This window comes from Pinus tabuliformis, chromosome 5_2, assembly GCF_031772625.1.
Source record: "Pinus tabuliformis cultivar Carrire ecotype Pingquan chromosome 5_2, CPIR1, whole genome shotgun sequence".
Classification (NCBI taxonomy): domain Eukaryota; kingdom Viridiplantae; phylum Streptophyta; class Pinopsida; order Pinales; family Pinaceae; genus Pinus; species Pinus tabuliformis.
This window is the reverse complement of record NC_142306.1, coordinates 569421617-569441481: the sequence shown is the minus strand read 5'-3', so window position 1 is coordinate 569441481 and position 19865 is coordinate 569421617. Positions and strand designations below refer to the sequence as shown.

Genomic DNA, 19865 nt, shown 5'->3' with positions numbered 1-19865 from the left:
ATTAGCTTGCTGAATGGAACATCGACACATGCAAAATATGAAGTTTTGTGTGATATATGGTTTTCTCGATATATGTATAACTCTGCAATTGGAACCCTTTACAAAGCAACTCTGCCTCATGACGGACGGGTCACATGTGAACACCAAATTTGGAACCGCGACTAGTTAACAATGTTGAACAAGAAATTGTTACAATAAGTACACAAAGCCTGATGATTCAACAATATATTATGACATTAATGCACAAAGGAATCTTTTAACAAATCAATAGAAAAATATACAAACTCTAATATTTTATTGAAAATAAAATGGGATGATTAAAAATAAGGCGACATATGTGCTTAGTCTCCTTCATGGTCTTCTTGAATCTCTCCTCTCTAATATAATTTCATTGAAGAATTCATACATACAAATACTCTCGTACTAACAAATTCAATTGTTTTCCGAAACTATCTGACAATTCCTAATTTAGCAAATTTGTCCTATTTGATACGCATTAAAACCTCTGAACCATGGAGATTTTTTAGAACTATATATCTAAAAAATACTAAATATTACAATTTAAACGAAAATTTGAGGAAACCATCTCCCTTTAGTAAATGGAAATTTGAGGAAACGAAATTCCTCTAGTAAATCATGAATTTAATTGGTAAGATGCCCCTGCATCAGAATATAACCAGTGCACACTAACCCAAGCGAAGATAGAAGAGTGTTTGTGATGATGATCGAATGAAAATGACTTCCTTATATTTATGTCGAGCAACCAAGTGAATTTGATTAATTTACAATCAAAAATCTCTAATATGTTTGCTTGAGGCATTCAACTTGACTAATAGGTCACAATCCAACCTAAAATTGGCTTTACAAATGACAATCATAATAAAAATGACATAAATCTTCCACATGTGTGGAGGAAAGGCTCTCCAACATGACATCTTCCTCCAAAAATGGGAATCTCCATCAAGCAAGTGACAATCTCGTCAAGTATGAGGTCATGTTTCACCCTTTAACATCTTTGTGGACTTCAACTTATCATCCAATATCAATACCTAGTTCTTGTTCTTTTTCTAAAACAAGTTCTGAAGATACATCCACATCTCATGTGTGGTGTTCTTCCTAGACAAATGAGGTATTAGGGCATCCCTCACACCATCTAAGATGATCAGTCTCACCCTCGCATCCAAATCTTCCCATATTTCCAGCTCCTTAGGATCAGTTGGCTTCTTGATCTCTTTCTCGACAAAATCCCAGATTTTTTTTACCTGCAATATCAACTTGATCCTCTCCTTCCATGAACTATAGTTGGACAACCCCTCCAACCTATCCTCATATCGGATACTTGCCTGCAACTTCGACATTGTAGTGAACCCTTCACTCACATGTGACCAACTCCCGCTCACACTGTACTTCGTTGCGCACAACTCTGATTTACTTAACTCCCTCTCACGTTGTACTTTGCGCACAACTCTGATTTACTTACTTCCAAAGTAACTCAAGCACGCTCTAATACCATGTTGAATTTCCAAGACCTTGGATCTAGGTTAGAGTCTTAAAATCACGGACGCTACCAAACCAAGAGTCTCAACCATAAACTACTTTGCACAACAGAAATATAAAGCAGTAAATCACACATGCACAATATACAATGTTTTAAACAAAATTGTACAATATGTACAATCCCAATTTACCTTAATTTTAAACAAACTAAGTAATACAACAGTCTATGGTTTACAAGATACAATGACAATCTTCGTTGCATAACTTCTATGTCATATCTTGTCCTGTCGATCCTTCGCTCCTGTACTGCTCACTAGTAGTGCCTTACTCCATCAAGGCATCTACACATCGAGACTCCAAGAGGGTTGCCTTCTATCACTACTGCAAATCACGTCTGCTACAATGAACACGGGCTCATCAATTGCTCTCTAGGTAGGCCTAATTCTGGAGGTCCAATCTGCCTATCTAACAGTCACTTTCGTCCATCAAAGTGCTACACATAAGGTTGCAATCCTTCACCCAAACACGCACCAACAACGTCCTTCTTGTATGTTGCTCTAGGGCTACTTTGGGTAGCCAACACACTACCCTCCAATCAAATCTAAGGCACCCAATCCAATCATTGTTGATTCTACTCCTAGGAGGACATTTCACCATCGTGGAATGTTATCCACATGGCACCAACACGCTGCAATGTAAATTGATCCAAACTGGTCAACAAACTGTGACCCAACACATGGCAAATGCTGCTCTCCAAGTTTGTTGTTCTTGTTGTCCCTAGTTAGGGCTTTGTCCATGCTGCAACAACCCTTCAATTCCCACACAACAGCTTCCTTTTAACTATGGCCTAGGCAAGGTGAAGTGATCTCATTGTGGGTTTTTGTTCTAGGCACCTTCCAGCCCCAAAAACTCCCACGTTACCCTGTTTTGAGGTGGTTAGGGTTGCGGCCTACCACAGTCCTTGTTGTTACCAAATAGGCCACCTAAACAACTTCTCCTTACCTCGTTTCTGCCTCCAAACAAACCTGAAAAAAACTTACTTTTGCCTCGACACTCTAGGGAGTTGCCTCGGCCTCTTTTCCAGCAACTCTACCCTCTAAACGGACCCGTGAAACAACCCTTAAAAACCCTCACTATCCAGTCTTCTTGTTGCGGCTAAGTTCAGAAGTAATCCCTCTTTCAACAAGCTCCTTTTGATGCATATGTGTTGCACACAAAATGGATGCTTAAAATGACTCAATATGCTTCATATTTATACACAAACGAAGGCTCAACGTCACATTTGAAGTGACACTTATCAAGTCGGAATACTTGACAATTGATTAGTTACACCAACTTCAAAAATTCATATCTCTCTAACGACTACTCAGATTTGAACAATTTTCGATGCGTTGGAATCGTCTTTCCGAGCACTATCATCCTCATCCATCACATTGCGTGAATCCATCATGGTTTTGCCCCAAAACACGATGGGTGCCAAAACCCCACACTTGGGTTCCAAGCCCACAAGCTACCCTTATGGCGCTTTGTCCTCCAAACCCTAAACCCTAGGGCTTGGAGTACCTCCCAAGCTCCACAAATCAACACTCCCTCTTAGCGAGGGGGTGCTTCCAAGACTAGGAAGTATCTCGTCATCATAATCATTTCTCGCAACACTTGCCCAACTCTTGGCGCTCACAATCACAGCAATCCTTGTACGATGAACTACGCGCTTCTTAGAAGTGTCGCTATCACTGCCAGAACCAACCTACTTCTTATCTTGTAACGTCTTCCACTTTTTCCATGATTCCTTGTTACCAGTTGTAGGATCACCCTTGCTCACCACTGATCACGCACCCTTCTTGGGTTGCAGAGTCCCCCTCTGAATTTGCAAGCTCCCTTTCAAACTAGACTCCTTTTGAGTCTCTGGAACCTAGACCCTCTCGAAAAAGTGTACCTTCTTCTCGGGAAACTTTGCTTTCTCGTCTAAACCCTGCACCTGCGCTTTCTCCTACTTCTCTGCAACCTGCACCTGTCCTTGCTTCTTTCCATGATCCTCAGGCTTGGCAGTCAACCTGTAGGGACCATGCTCTCTAACTTTGAGTACAATCCCATTGGACTTAGACCCTATGAGCCTAAGTCTTGCCGTTCCATCCTGGAACAATACCTCAAACCCCTTCTTCTCCATCATAGAGACGGAGAGCACATTATATCTGAGTCCTGGTACAAACAGTACATCATGGACCCGCACCATATGTCCTGTCTCCATTTTGAATGGCACAATACCCGATCCTCGGATCTCCAACTGACTCCTATCACCCAACACCATGTGCAACCTTGAGTCCCATCCAACTATAGTCTCAAAAATATCCTGTGACCCTGTCATATGCTTCATCGCACCACTATCCATGTACCATCCATTGTCTTTGATAGTACTCTGCGAGAAATGAGAAATCATAGAAAAATCCTCCTCTTCAACTTCCAATCTTCTAGCCAGCTCATCCATCTCTGTTTAATTGGTAATGAGGGTGGCCTTCTTTCCTTTTATTTTCTCATCATCTCCCTTCTTCTTCTTTGGATATCTCGACGAAAAATGACCCATCTCGCCACAGTTGAAACACTTGACTTTACTCAAGTCCTTCTTTTGCTTACCCTTCATTCGTGATGCAAGTGCCACGTCATCATCTAAAGCTTTCTGCTTCGGCTGAAGATCCTCGTCTCGCAACTCTTCCTGAATGAAGTCATCCCACAGCCTATCCCAGTCTAGCAATTTCTCCCTGGCAACGATTCCTTTGATGAAGGGCTTCCATTCCTCGGTGAACCCTTTCAAGGCAATCCTTACCATATCTCCATCTGAGATAGTCACACCGATGGCAGCAAGTTCATCTTTGACCTGAGACAATCTCATCAAATACAAGGTCATGCTTTCACCCTTTAACATCTTTGTGGACTTCAACTTATCCTCCAATACCAATACTCGGTTCACGTTCTTATTCTAGAACAAATTTTGAAGAGACATCCACATCTCATGTGCGGTGTTCTTCCCGGAAAAATGAGGTATTAGGGCTTCCCTCACACCATCTAGGATGATCAGTCTCACCCTCCCATCAAAATCTTCCCATATTTCTAGTTCCTTATGGTTGGTTGGCTTCTTGATCTCTTTCTCAACAAAATCTCAGATCCTATTGACCTACAATATCAACTTGACCCTTTCCTTCCATGGACTATAATTGGACAACCCCTCCAACCTGTCCTCATATCGGATCCCTGCCTACAACTTCGACATTGTAGTGAACCCTTCACTCACAACATTGTAGTGAACCCTTCACTCACAATGTGACCAACTCCCTCTCACGTTGTACTTCGTTGCGCACAACTTTGATTTACTTACTTCCAAAGTAGCTCAAACACGCTCTAATACCATGTTGAATTTCCACGACCTTGGGTCTTGGTTAGAGTCTTCAGATCACTGACGCTACCAAACCAAGAATCTCAACCATAAACTACTTTGCACAGCGGAAATATAAAGCAGTAAATCACACATGCACAATATACACAATTTTAAACAAAATTGTACAATATTAACAATCCCATTCTTCGTTATATTAAACAAACTAAGTAATACAACAATCTACGATTTACAAGATACAATGACAATCTTTGTTGCGCAACTTCTATGGCGTATCTTGTCCTATCGGTCCTTCGCTCCCGTATTGCTCACTAGTAGTGCCTTAGTCCATCAAGGCGTCTACACATCGAGACTCCAAGAGGGTTGCCTCCTATCACTACTGCAAGTCACATCTGCTACAATGAACACAGCCTCATCAATTGCTCTCTGGGTAGGCCTAATTCCCAAGCTCCAATCTACCTATCTAGCAGTCACTTTCGTCCATCAAAGTGTTGCACATAAGGCTGCAATCCTTCACCCAAACACGCACCAACAATGTCCTTATCTGCTGCTTTAGGGCTACTTTAGGTAGCCAACGCACTATCGTCCAATCAAATCTAAGGCACCCAATCCAATCATTGTTGTTTCTGCTCTGAGGAGGACATTTCACCACCACGGAATGTCATCCACATGGCAATAACAGGCTACAACGTAAACTGATCCAAACTGGTCAACAAACTGTGACCCAACACACGGCAATGTTGCTCTCCAAGTTTGTTGTTCTTGCTATCCCTGGCTAGGGCTTTGTCCATGCAGCAACAACCTTCAATTCCCACACAACAACCTCCTTTTAACTGCGGCCTAGGCACAGTGAGGTGCTCTCATTGTGGGTTGTTGTTCTGGGCACCTTCCAACCCCAAAAACTCCCACGCTACCCTGTTTTGAGGTGGTAGGGCTACGGCCTACCACAGTGCTTGTTGTTACCTAGCAGCACACCCAAACAACCCCTCCTTACCTCATTTTTGCCTCCAAACAAACCTGAAAAGACTAACTTCTCCCTCAACCCTCTATGGAGATGCCTCGACCTCCCTTCCAGCAGCTCTTCCCTCTAAACAGACCCCTGAAACAACCCTAAAACACCCTCATTGTCCAATCTTCTTGTTGCGGCTAAGTTCAGAAGTAATCCCTCTTTCAACAAGCTCCTTTTGATGTCTATGTGTTGCACACAAAATGGATGCTTAAAATGACTCAATACACTTCATATTTATACACATATGAAGCCTCAACGTCACATTTGAAGTGACACTTATCAAGTCGGCCTACCTGACAATTAATTAATTATGTCAACTTCAAAAATTCATCTCTCGAACGACAACTCGGACTCGGACGATTTTTGATGCTGCATTGGAATTGTCTTTCTAAGCACTATCATCCTCATCCATCGCATGTCATGAATCCATCATGGTTTTGCCCCAAAACACGATGGGTGCCAAAACCCCACACTTGGGTTCCAAGCCCACACGCTGCTCTTGTGGTGCTTTGTCCTCCAAACCCTGAACCCTAGGGCTTGGAGTACCTCCCAAGCTACACAAATCAACAACAAAGTGGTTCCAAAATTCCTCCTCACTCCAAGGGTCATCATCAAAATGCATTGGCACATCTCCAAGTACCATCTCCTCCACCAAGACATCATCATCAAGAGGGCTCATGCCACCTTCCTAGGGGATGCATGGGTGATGTGGAAGTCCTAGTATCAAATGTTGGCATCAAAACTTCGTGTGCTCGCCCTTCCAAACCATCTCAAGTGGTTTCCATCATCACCTGGGCTCTCGAATAAGAAAACATCCATCAAGCATGTTCAAGGCCAACTTGGGGGCATCCTAGGTCCATCTGAGCACATCATCAATGAAGGCAACACATTGGCTTCTTGGCTTAGCATTTCAACATCTAGAAGTGTAGCCAAGGGCATACAACCATGTGGAAGCTCCTCAAAGTCCAATGCTCATCTCAGAAGGGGCAACATTAGGGCTTCAATGTCAAAAGTGTTATGAAAGCTAGGCTAGATGTCCTCTTCATCGTGTTAGAAAGGTGTCAAGCCATCCCTCAAGGGATCTCTACTACATGTCTAATAAACCAGTTGAAATATACTCTTAACATCAAGTGAGATCAACATCATTAAGGACAAAAACCATTAAAGCATCATAGTGTACAATATTCAATGTTAGGGGCACAAAAATGCTTCACACAAGTCTTGCCTTCAAATATTTTTCTAGCTCATGACTTGTTCGCAAGTTACCACACTTGTGTTAGGCATAATTATGCATTTTGCCCTATTATGTGCTTACATCCCCTAAAGAGAAGGATGTTTCACATATAGGCCCATTAGTCCACATATGCATGTGATAATTGTGGCCATGGCATGGGAAAGACTTCAAGGAAGATGGCCATAGCAATGATATTGTTACCCCTCTTTTCAACAAGGGCACATATGAACACTTTTGCAGCATCTTTCACCACCATTGTAAGCCCAAGGTCACAAGTCAAAAGCAATGTACAAACCATGTGAGGGCCTACATTAAACATCCTAGACCTATGTCTTTTGAATCTATATCTTGTTATCTTGGTCAACCCATGGCTAGTCACTTAAAGTTACACTTCGAGTTACTCTTGTCTTGTACAGGATTGTGGGGCCTTAGGAAAACTATCTTATAGACTCATGTTTTTATGGAAACCTACAAGTGTAGGGGTGATCACCAATGTATGGGCCAGTCCAACCCGCATCAAGGTTCACCTATGTCATTCCACATGGTTAGTGTTAATTAAGTTTCTAGGTGACTACCCTTTCGGTACAGTATTCCTCATGACAACTCTCAAAGCATGGCAGTCTCATTTGACAACATTTCATGTTTCTTGAGGCAATTCATGGTTCCCAATGCAAACTAGTCCCAATGGTCAAAAACTCAACTTGGTCTCAGAATGTGTTGTTTGGAGAGTGAAATCCATGCCATGTAAACATTTTCCAATCAAAGAAGGCAATGGCTAGTTACAACTTGGTCAAACAAGGTCAAAAAGTCAAGACAAGCTTCCATGAGGCTTAATAGAGGCAAATCTTAACAAAATTTGACACCTAATAAGTCAAAATTGGCCCACAAAATGAGAAGAACAAAACCCATTTTTCAAATTTATCAAATCCTCAAGGACACTAGAGCTCCAAGATTCTCTAGTTTCAAACAAAAAGGCTCACTAAAAAGAGCCTTTTTTTCTATTTGGGAGGATTTATGGGATGATAATAGTGGAGGCTGGATCTTTTAGGAAACTTACTCATTGTTGAGGACCCTTCTGGCTAAATATAGATGTAGTATTAGAGGTTTACAGCCTCTCATTTCAAAAGAGGTTCTTCTTGGGATGAATACTTGTATAGATGGTTCCATTTGGAAAGATTGGTAATGGTCCAACATCAATATCATTTTAGAGCTCAACGAGAATAAGAATTTTCAAATAATGCACAAGCATATGCCTTAGCTCCTACTTTCGAGAAACAATAGGGCATCTCAAACAATAAGCTTTAATGGATCACTAGGTGGATAAAAGCTTGACCTTACAACATTTCCTATTAGTTGAGAAATAGGTTATCTAATACGTTCCCTCCTTATCACGAATCCAATGAATCAAACTCATCAACATGCTAACTCACCCTTCCAAAAAGTTAAACTCAAGTCAAACACATGCCTTGTGGAGGACACATGTCCAATGCAAGTTGGAGTAGTGTGAAGGACATCCTAACGAATTAGACTATTCGGACAATAAAGAATGTGCCCAACATAGAAATAAAGGTGTGTTTCACCCTATTTTAGATCATTTTTCATCAAAACTCTAGCAAAGGACAATGCAAATAGAAAACAAGATTCACTACATTTGGTGCATCTACACACTACGATTATTTTGTTGCATTTATCATTTCACAAATAATAGTGTTATTTTACAATTGCCTTACTGAACTTATTGTTAGAAAATCAAAAAGGCAAAAAGATTTTCTTTATGTTGATAATTACTTGTGAGAATTTTATGTTCTTATTAACTTTCTTGTGTTCTTCTTTTATCTTAATTCATCAAGCAATTACCAAAACAATAGCACAAAGATCAAAGACACCAGATGTAAGAGGATAACTAGGGAAAAACCCCAATCTAGGGGAAAACCCAGTCAACAACTCTTCCTTCAATAGTTTCACAAGATAATCCAAAAATCTTGACCTAGACACAGACTTACTCCACACCAAGTCAGCCCTTTCTTCCTTCTGTAGATGATAACCCTTTCAGCAACAACTTTGACCTAGCAGCAGCAACTAGCAACAACAACTTCGACCTAGCAACAACAGCTTCGATGCAGCAATAGAGACTTCGATCTTCATAGAAATTTCACAAGTGTGAGAGATAGATGGCCCAAAACTTCGATCCTGACCTTCCCTGCAATTCTCCTCCTTTTCCAACTTCGCACTTTTTAGCTTCCTCTTCTTGTAAATCGAACTTGTGTGAGTGAATTTCCTCCAAATGAATCAAACTACTCCAATATATAGCCTTTTGATGACGTCGAATTACTCAGTTTAAGGTCGACATGATCTCCTTGAGGCCAACTTGGTGCGGAGTTGACAAATGACATATTTTACTAAATATTAACTATTTTTACATGATTCAAAAGCCCAAGAAGGGTCTCTTTAAATGGACAATGACTCTAATGACTCGAGACAAAACCTAGAAGTCCTCAATGGAGACTTTGACCTAAAACATTATGACCCAAGCATGAAACCCATGCTTTAATAATTCATAACAATAATAATAAAATTTATTTTTCTTTCTTTTGATAAATAATAATTCATGAAGACCGAACCTAGTTACATTCTTCAAAACTCCCTCCTAACTGAGTAGGTATCCATACTTACGTATACAAGTACATGGAAGATCTCAAAACACATGAACCATGAAGAGTTTAGGCACTTACGGTGCCACGGATTAGATTCCTGACCAGGGCAATCTATCCGAGTGGGACTAAGATGGACTAAAGCTTTCAGCCTCTCTAGGTACCATTAGGCTTACTTGCATCAAACCAGGGAATTAGGTGTGTAATGCAAGGCCAGAGCTTTATGACTAATGCCACCCTCCCTACTACTTCAGGAACTAGACATCAACACATATGTCGGCCAAATGTCCTCCCAGGCATTTTACGCACACAATGCCTCAACACATCAAATCTCTCTAACCTCAAGTATGCCTTTCATAAACTTTGAGAGATTTACCTGAACAATCACAACCCCAACCAGTAACAACCTTTCAAATACTCATGAGTAAACACAAACCTTCGAGGTCTTCAGACATCTTGATGTTGCTTTACAATTTATCACAGTAGCACTTAGAGGCTTCCCAAACAAATTTTGACAGAAGGTTTCCTCAATCATTCAGCTTCTTTTCCTACTTCACATGCAGCAACCAAATCATGCTTTCCTTCTTTCAGCAACACCTCAATATATATTCTCCAATTTCTTCTTCGAGGTATCCATCATGACTATAATATGCCCTCCCTCTCAACTGGGGAGATATCCTTCTTTTTATCTCGACTCCCTCTTAAGTTAGGGAGATTAACTTCTTTCTATAACATCAAAGAATCTTTCATGGCTTCCATCCTTCTTATCGAAGTTATCTTTATCATCATCATTCATATAACTTTCTTCATCATGCTTATCAATCAAATCAACTTTACTTATAAGCATCTTCATTATCTTGAATATTATGTACCCGCACAACTTTAGACAGCGAGTACAACCAAATACATATAGAAGCATGAAGTTAACTATATCAGAATCATACAATAATGGAAGCATTAGACTTTAGACATCAAATACCTAAACTTAGTTAGGTTCATAATCAACAAGAGACACATACTTTTATACTTCAACTTCTTGCTAGGGTTTTGTCATAAACCCTAGACTTCATTATCAAGACTTCGAGCAAGTCAATTAGGCTTCAACTTCTTGCTAGGGTTTTCTCATAAGCCCTAGACTTCATCATCAAGAATTTGAGCAACTCAATTAGGATAACAATCTTCATTATATCTAGGGTCTCGATATTTCTTCGAGAGATATGACATACTCTACTATAATATATCACAAACCCTAGAAGCAATTCAAACAAGTATAGTTCTATAATGCATCTAACAACTTTAGAATTCATATGTTAGACTTCTACTAGGATTTAACGTGGACCCTAGATTACATTCTTGAGACACTAAGCCTTAGATGTCAACAATCAAAACCAATCACAACACAATCTAAGGTTTCAACTAAATTCCCAATTCTACTAGGGTTTGTTGTAAACCCTAGATTTTATCATCATAATGGAAACATTATCACCAATCCTAGAATATTCAAACTTCTACTAGGGCTTAGTTACAAACCCTAGAACTTCATGAACATCAACAATTTTGGTTAGCACATATATCTAGGATTTCATAATCATGCACAAGCATATCACAATAATATCCATTAAGTAAGACACAAATATCAATACATTTAAAGTCAGACATATAACAATCTCGATTAGGCTAGGGTTTTGATCAGACAAACAAACATACACCTAGGGTTTCATTCCTAGGAGCTTACACTCAATACATAAGGGTTTTGCTCATAAACCCTAATTTACCAAAACCTCAAGGTCTAGGAACACATTACCATCCAACCCTAAAGGACTAGGGTTTCATAATAATACTAAAACTCTAAACATGGCATTACCATCAAAACCCCAAACATCAAAAGAATAGTATTTTCTAGATTTCATTAGTAATCCTAAGTAGATTAGGGATTTTACATTAGCATACCCTTAGGTTAGGGTTTTACAGAGAACCTATTAGGGTTCCACAAACATAATGATTTTAATGAGGGTAGATTCAATCTAATGATTAATCTCCCAAACAAGAATCTCTATGATTCAAAGGTCCTAGACATAATACTTGTTACTTGTTAGTAATGTAGAGCAGATTTCTTAGAATGATTGAATATACCTTTATCACAAAAGAAACAAAACTTATAGTCTAAGACATATCTTTGAGTTAGACAAACCTTATAAGACATCAATTCCAATAGAACTTCTATTGTCTTGTGAGGTCTTCTTCATAGCCCTTGAGCATATCACCAAGCTTTTCCAAAACAAGGAAAATATAAAAAGAAATATTATTAGCATCTAGTGTAAACACATCTAGATAAGAAAAGGAGAACCAAATATAAAAGATAATACAAGGATTAAGATACTTATCTTTGGAAAAATGGTGAAAGCTCCCTCTTAATCTAATCTCGAGGGATACCTATAACTTTACAAAACAGTTCAAAAATGTTTTTCCAAAGTATGTTAAACCTATAAGTACTAAATATCGAAATATAAAACAATTCAAAAAGTTTAGAGTAGAAGGGCTGAGTTGTATAAGTCCTTCATTTCTGAATCTTCAGTCTTGTGCTTCTTTGGAGATCCTTCTTCGGCAACATTTGCATGATCCCTATTTCTCTTTCTATTTCTCAGATTCTCAGGACAATCGCTTTTGTAGTGACCCATCTTGTGACAATTGCGGCATTCGATTTTGGATAGGTCTATCTTCCTTCTAGGCCCTTTAGCATTCTTGAATGATCCTTTGTTCTTGTGATGAGCGAAATAGGCATTTGAAACTTTCTCCTCTTCATTCTCTTTGTTGCTTGCTAGAGAAATTATGACTTCTTATTCACTACATGCATTCCATAGTTGTTCGAATGTAGGAGTTTCCTTCCAGCTGTTGAGACCTGATGAAAAGGCACTCCAAAATGTTGGTAATCCTAGAAATGCAATGATTAAAAGTTCTTTTTCAGGTAATATCTCATCGATTGAATGGATTTCATCTCTGATTCTAGCTATTCTCACAAAGAAAGATGCCACAGAGTCTTCCTTTGTCATCTTCATAAATCTCAATTCATTCTTAAGACTTGCTATTTGACCAAGATTCTTGAATAATTTGGATAATGCCTCATACATCTCAAGATAAAAATCTATGTTGGATATATATGGGATGAGGTTATCCTTTATTCCATCCTCCATTAGTGTCATGGTCAATATTTTTGTTTCCCTGAACTTTTCCTTTTCTGTATCACTTGACTCATTTGTAGGTTTCTTTACCTTTCCTTTGACTAGATCCAAAACTTTATTCTTCTCGAGGATGAGGTTTATCCTCTTCTTCCATGCCCTGTAGTTGGATGCTCCTTCTAATTTGTTTTCTCCCTTCATTGAGTTAGACATTGTCCTTGAAGATGGTAGGCTTAACTTCTTAAAACTCCTTATTCTCCTCTTAATAGATCTTCAAACTACTTTTCCTATCTTCTTCACCTTAGCTTTGATACCATGTTAGAAAATCAAAAAGGCAAAATGATTTTCTTTATGTTGATAATTACTTGTGAGATTCTTATGTTCTTATTAATTTTCTTGTGTTCTTCTTTTATCTTAGTTCATCAAGCAATTACCAAAACAATAGCATGAAAATCAAAGACACCAGATGTAGGCAGACAGCCAGGGAAAAAACCCCAATCTAAGGGAAAACCCACTCAACAACTCTTGCTTCAATAGTTTCACGAGATAATCCAAGACTCTTGACCTAGACACAGACTTCCTCCACACCAAGTCAGCGCTTTCTTCTTTCTGTAGATGATAACCCTTACAACAACGACTTCGACCTAGCAGCAACAACTTCAACCTGGGAGCAACAGCTTCGATGCAGTAGTAGAGACTTTGTTCTTCCTAGAAAGTTCACACATGTGAGAGATAGATGGCCCAAAACTTCGATCTTGACCTTCCCTGCAATTCTCCTCCTCCTTTTCCAAATTCGCACATTTTAGCTACCACTTCTTGTAATTGAACTTGTGTGAGTGAGTGTCCTCCAAATGAATCGAATTGTTCCAATATATAGCTTCTAATGAGGTCAAATTACTCTGTTTGAGTCCAACTTGGTGTGGAGGTGACAAATGACTTACTTTACTCAATAATAACTCTTTTTACATGATTCAAAAGCCCAAGAAGGGTCTCTTTAAATGGACAATGACTCTAATGACTCAACACAAAACCTATAAGTCCTCAATGGGGACTTTGACCTAAAACATGATGGCCCAAGCATGAAACCTGTGCTTTAATAAGTCATAACAATAATAATAAAATTTATTTTTCTTTCTTTTGATAAATATATTTCATGAAGACCGAACCTAGTTACATTCTTCAACATTTATGGCCCAACCATCTATGGTGTATTCTTGACACTTATTTTTTTCTCATTCATGGACTATCTTTTAAGTTTTTTGAATATTCAAAAAAATTGTCTTCGTGTCTATAATTGTATTCTATAATCCTTTCTATATCATTTCAATTGGTCTAGATGTCTCCTATTAGATACTCAAGTACCCATATCAACCTGTCATGTGACCTGGTTTTGAGAATCTTTTGTGTGTCCAGCAATTAATCAAGGCCTAAACACCAAGTTCAGATTTGCAAAACCCAAAGTTAAAAATGGCATGCACCAACTATGTTGTAGGCCAAAGACAATTAAGCCTCTAATTTTGGAAAGCCCTCTAATTAAGTCATGTTGGAAGATTCATGAAAGGGATCTGTCAACTAGAGATTCACCCTTAGTAGAAATTGCAAAATATTGGTTTGGACTTTGGAGCCTGTCGTCTCTAGCAAAATGTCAAGATTTGAGACCACAGCTTCATATGCTTAATGGCATAATTGATGTAAATGGCTAAGAAGAGACATTAAGAAATGCATTGCGAAGGCTCAATCAGACTACATTACCTCTCTGGAAGCAGTGAGGTAAGCGAGTTTCTCTTTGTGTCTGCATTTTTCTATTAATATAATAAGTAGTTTTCAAAAACAGATGAAAACTACAGATGGTATTCTATATGTTCCTTGATTCAGTAATCCAACGATTTACTAGGTTGCAAAAGGCAATAATCTTCCATTAAAAAGGTAAACATATCCTTTTATTTGATAATAAATTTTAATAAGACTCAGCAGAAATGTAATCAATAAACAACTACAACTAGCAACGCTTTTGCCAAGCAACCCTCATGCTCAGAAAAAGACAAACCAGATTTTGTAAAATTTATGGAAATAGTGTTTGTACTAGTTTTACTCGAAGAGCCTAAAACTCAAAATGGATACAAAGGCAACTTTTGATCACTACAAAGGACACACTGAATTCCTAATTTGTATCATAGATTGAATTATTAAAATAAATCGTTGGTATTATTTACCAGAAAACTAACATACCAGAAATGAGTAGCAGAGGTGTTTTAAATGTTGTTCAACGTTTAGGTTACTAAAACAAAGGAAATACACAAGGGAAATGGTCTTGATACGTTTCAGGGACAATAGATTCAGAAAACTGAGTTTTAGGGCTGTAGAGCCATCTCAAGCACATTTCACCAACATTTCAAAATTTATAAAACCAAAAAAGCCAACATTTTGGCCTTGCTATTTTTAAAAAGTCAAACAAACAAAAAAAAAATTGAAAGTTGAACGTTTTGGTAATTATAGTAAAAGGAAGATAATTAAAAAGAATTGAATATGCATAATAAATATGTATTGTAATTGTCTTTTTAACATTGTATTGTATCCTGCTTTTCCAAAACCCTTTTGTATCTACTTCACCATTTACATATTACTTTCAGTGCAACTTAGCCAAAAAGTTTCATCCACTAATGTTGACATTGATACCACTGCAGAATAATGAACACTTCATAAATCACAACAAAAGTGCTTAACAATATATAATGGTATTCACTCACACAATATATCCAGTGCAACTAACATAACCATTTTACATTTTAAAGCTTTCTCTATCATCAAAATAAAACTAACAAATGACATGAAACACGTTATAAGCAATAATAGCTACTAGATAAATCACAGCACAAATGTTTGAAATTTGAAATGAGCAAGGTTAAGCACTCACTACTATGTATACGACCATATAAGAACCTTTCGCCTCTCCAATACTCTAAAGGTCTTGATCTTATTCTTGTACTCCGTCTTACCCCACTTTTCCATAAAGTTCCTGCCCCTATGGAAAGGGAAAAAACCAATCAAGCTACATCCCAACAATCAAGAATTTTGCATCTCCATATACCAATTCAAGATAAACTTAGAGAATGGCAAAAGTTTAAAAAGGTCCACAAAAAAAGAGAGATAACTATTCCACTGAAGCCACATTTAATAGCATTTCAAATCAAAATGATAGCACAATATTAAATGGAGCATACCTGCAAGACTTTGTCGGCGGTGATATTCAGATTTTTTCTTGTTATTTCTGTTACCTTCAATCCCCTTGGATATAATTTGATCTCCCTCGTGAACATCACAATTACTAGTAGTTGCATTATTCTTGGATTGCCTTTTAATCTTGAGTTTATTACAAGAAGCACAAGTGAGTGTCACTAAATAAAATAGTAAAAACTAACAAATATTTCTCAAGATATACAACAGACAAGACAATAGTTGAGGAAAATATAAACATAACATATTGAGGCATTAAAGGAATTTATCAAGCATCAACAAACAAATGTATATGATGCTGAAAACTGTAACTAGTGTTGGTCTTCATAATGTAATAAAATGTAATTTTTATCATTGATTATATTCATCATTATTATTATTATTCCATTTCTAGTCAAAGCATGTTCTTCATACTTATAGGGTCAATTGAGTCAAAAAGGATATTTTATGAGTCAAAAGAAAGAAAAAAGTATGGAGTCAAACTCCAGCAAAATTGTCCAGTCGGCCCTCCTTGGGAACAATTCAGCCTGGGCTCCAAGAGCCACCTATTCGACCTCCTGGACAGATATAGATAGAGGACAGTTTGATCACTTTGGAGGATAGACAATCATCATCATTCTTACATATCTTCTGCACCGAACCAACGGAAAAAAGGACAAAAAATTAAGAGAGAAAAAGCTCGCACAACTGGAGGAATTTCTGTGAAGAAAAAGGATGAATTTCAGAGATGATAGCAGACCCGAAATTTCAGGAGCAAGATTTCAGAGAGGCCTGAAACTTCTGGTAGACCAGTTTGACTTATGTTGTCTTCTGACTTTGGAGGTGACTTGGCAGAGGGCTGGACTTGGAGTTTTGATGGCAGTTTTGGTCTTGGATATCTCATTTTGATCGGTGATTCTATAAGAGAAGGATTGTTTGGCTTTTCCCACTTGTGGGGTTTTACCCTGGCTTGGAGCCTAATTTCTGGTGTCTTCTGTCTCTTGTACATTATGCTCTCTATATTTTGATAATGTGTAATTGTTTGATGACATAGTTAATCAAGTAAAAACTTACAAAAGAATGAATATCAGTCACAAGTAATTACCATGACAAGAAATTCTATCATCTAACAGAATTTCAACATCGTATCAGAGCTATGGTGAAGACAGGAGCACTGTTAAAGAATCCCTAAGTAAGGCTCAGTCTGAAGGAAGAAGTTCAGTTTGCAAAAGAACTTACGAAGCCAAGACTATAAGGACCAAGACTTCTCACTATATGGACCAAGACTTCTTCCCTATATGGAATGTATCAATCATATTCTTATAGAGGACCAAGACTTCTCACCGCTGAAGAATAAAGAATCTCTGTGGAATGAAGGCAGGCATCCGAACTACTGTAGATAAGTGAAGACTACTCAGCTGAACATAGAAGACTAAAATACTCACTGATTGAAGAAAGACAAGGCTACAAGAAAGACGAAAAGATAGCAAATATATATATATATATATATATATACACTATGCTGCACGGGGACCCATCCCCCCAAAAAATACTCACGTACCCTCTGCCCCTGTGTTCCGGGGACTTTTGGACCCTTAGGAAACATCCCCAAACTGTTGGGGACTTGGGGACTTGCTAGCAGTCCCCAAGACATTCCAGACAGATTTCAAGGATGTTTTTGGCAGATTTTGAGGGTTTTCTCAGCAGATTTCAGGGATGCTTTGGGAAGGTTTTAGGGATAATCCAAGCACAAAGCTTCAGTTTTGACAATCATGGACATTGATGATTGAACAATATGATCATTTTTCCCATTCATTTTTTTGGAATGCATTGAATCTAAATTTTTTGTGCAAGTTGCAGTTCAAAACATGGGTTTTGTATGATGGGTTTCATTTTGGATTTCCAGTGATTTAGATATTCGATTTTCAACGGTAAAATTACAAAAACACCCTCCATGTCAAGAAAACAGAAAATACAAAGTTTTAAAAGGATGATCCTTGAAGTTATTTTTCTTGTTCTTTCTTAGGATCATCTCAGCTTTTACATATTGTATGTGGGATTCGAGGACTCATTCAAGTTCAGTGCTTCCATCATCCCAACACCAAGCATTGTGAAAACAATCACATAGTTGTGAATTGGATTGAGTACTAAATGCTTAAATAAATTCTTATTCAATCCCCTTCTTAATCTGAAATATGAATTTAATATCATTAGAAACCAAATTATTTTATAGTGGTTTTCAACACAACACAGCTATAAAAGTTTACAAAACCTATTGAAAAGGGAATGCCTTTTGTGTTTAACATAGTCATCATTAACAAGAAATATGAGGAAAAAAAACTAATATAAAGACAGTTCTCCTTGATAGATTGTTCATGGACCTTATTACAAATTTAAAGTTGTTACACTTAAGTTTCCTAAAACTAAAGCTCATGTCTAGTGGCCAATAATGGAATGTCACTCAATCCCTTTTCAAATTTTTTGAGATTTTAATTGGAGAGTGTAAGGGTTGTGGATAATACTTTCTTGAAACAACTACAAATGTTAAAATTGAATTCTGCATAGATATATAGATATATATATATATAGATATAGATATCCGTCCCCAACCATCATCCCCTGAAAATTTCGGGGTGCACTCTAGCTGACCCGTCCCCAAAACCAGTGCAACATAGTATATATATATATATATATATATATATATGAAATCAGTTTTTCTCTGTGAATATGTAGACACCAATTTTGTGATGCAAGTTCCTGCAATAATACAAGTTCCAGTTCCTATGATTTATTTCTCTGTTTTCTGTAACAAGCTCCTATATCTCTGTGACTTGACAAGCATGTTCAAATAAATCCAAGTTTGCCGTCTATATTCAAGATTGAGACAATGGTCTGTAGCAGAATAGTTCAGATCCTTAAGCACATATGCAAGCTTCCTGTAACATGAAATGTGAGACACCCAAGCTCACTGTGGACATTCGAGTTTACTGAAGTTCCATACCTCTGAAATCTGAACCAAGTTCTATAACATTTTCTAGTCTGAAGCAATCCTTACTATATCCAAGACAACGAAGAATAACAAGGACTATTGAAGGAAAATTGCACTTGATATTCTCTGACGTTTATACAAATCTCATATGACACTCTATGCAGGAACTGTGGACTATATGGAAAAGGAACGAATTACTAAGAAAGAACTGTGATAAGTAAGCTCATCTCTGTGGTACTGAATCATGTTATCTAAGAAGCTATTGAAGTTTGATTTGAATTCTGAGTTGAAGTTGTAATGATCTGAATTCCCCTGTAATGGTATACCAAGTACTTGGTGATGATAATAATGATGCAAGTTTTGGTGACATATCTCTCCATAATAAATCGAGTTCCTATGATAGATCTCTCTGGCCTAATGCAAGCTCCTGTGGCACTTCTACATTGAAGCAAGCCTTCTATGTCACCTATATCTCTGTGACGTGGCAGACATAATCAGAATGGTTGATCATCTTGTGGAAAAATCATGGCAGAACTGAACACTTAGTGAAGCTGATACAAAGGTAAAATCTGGAACTATACTCTTATGGAATTCTCGAGGCATAAAACAGTAAGAGACATGACAAGAAATGTGAAGAGTATCTGAAGCATGGAAACAGTGTTTTATCTGGACTATGACTGTGAATAAAAAGTATATCTATGATAAATT

At 37.9% G+C, this 19865-nt stretch overlaps 1 protein-coding gene across 1 annotated transcript in view; it reads right to left on the bottom strand.

Annotated features, from left to right (window-relative positions):
- LOC149160234 (uncharacterized) overlaps nucleotides 1–19865 on the bottom strand; it is a 192106-nt gene that overhangs the window by 50973 nt on the left and 121268 nt on the right. Inside the window, exons 11-12 of the mRNA XM_089434550.1 lie at nucleotides 16177–16315; nucleotides 15870–15977 (exon numbers count right to left, since the gene is read on the bottom strand). Of these exons, the coding sequence (XP_089290676.1) occupies nucleotides 15870–15977; nucleotides 16177–16315 (247 nt within the window). The remainder of the gene's footprint in view (nucleotides 1–15869; nucleotides 15978–16176; nucleotides 16316–19865) is intronic.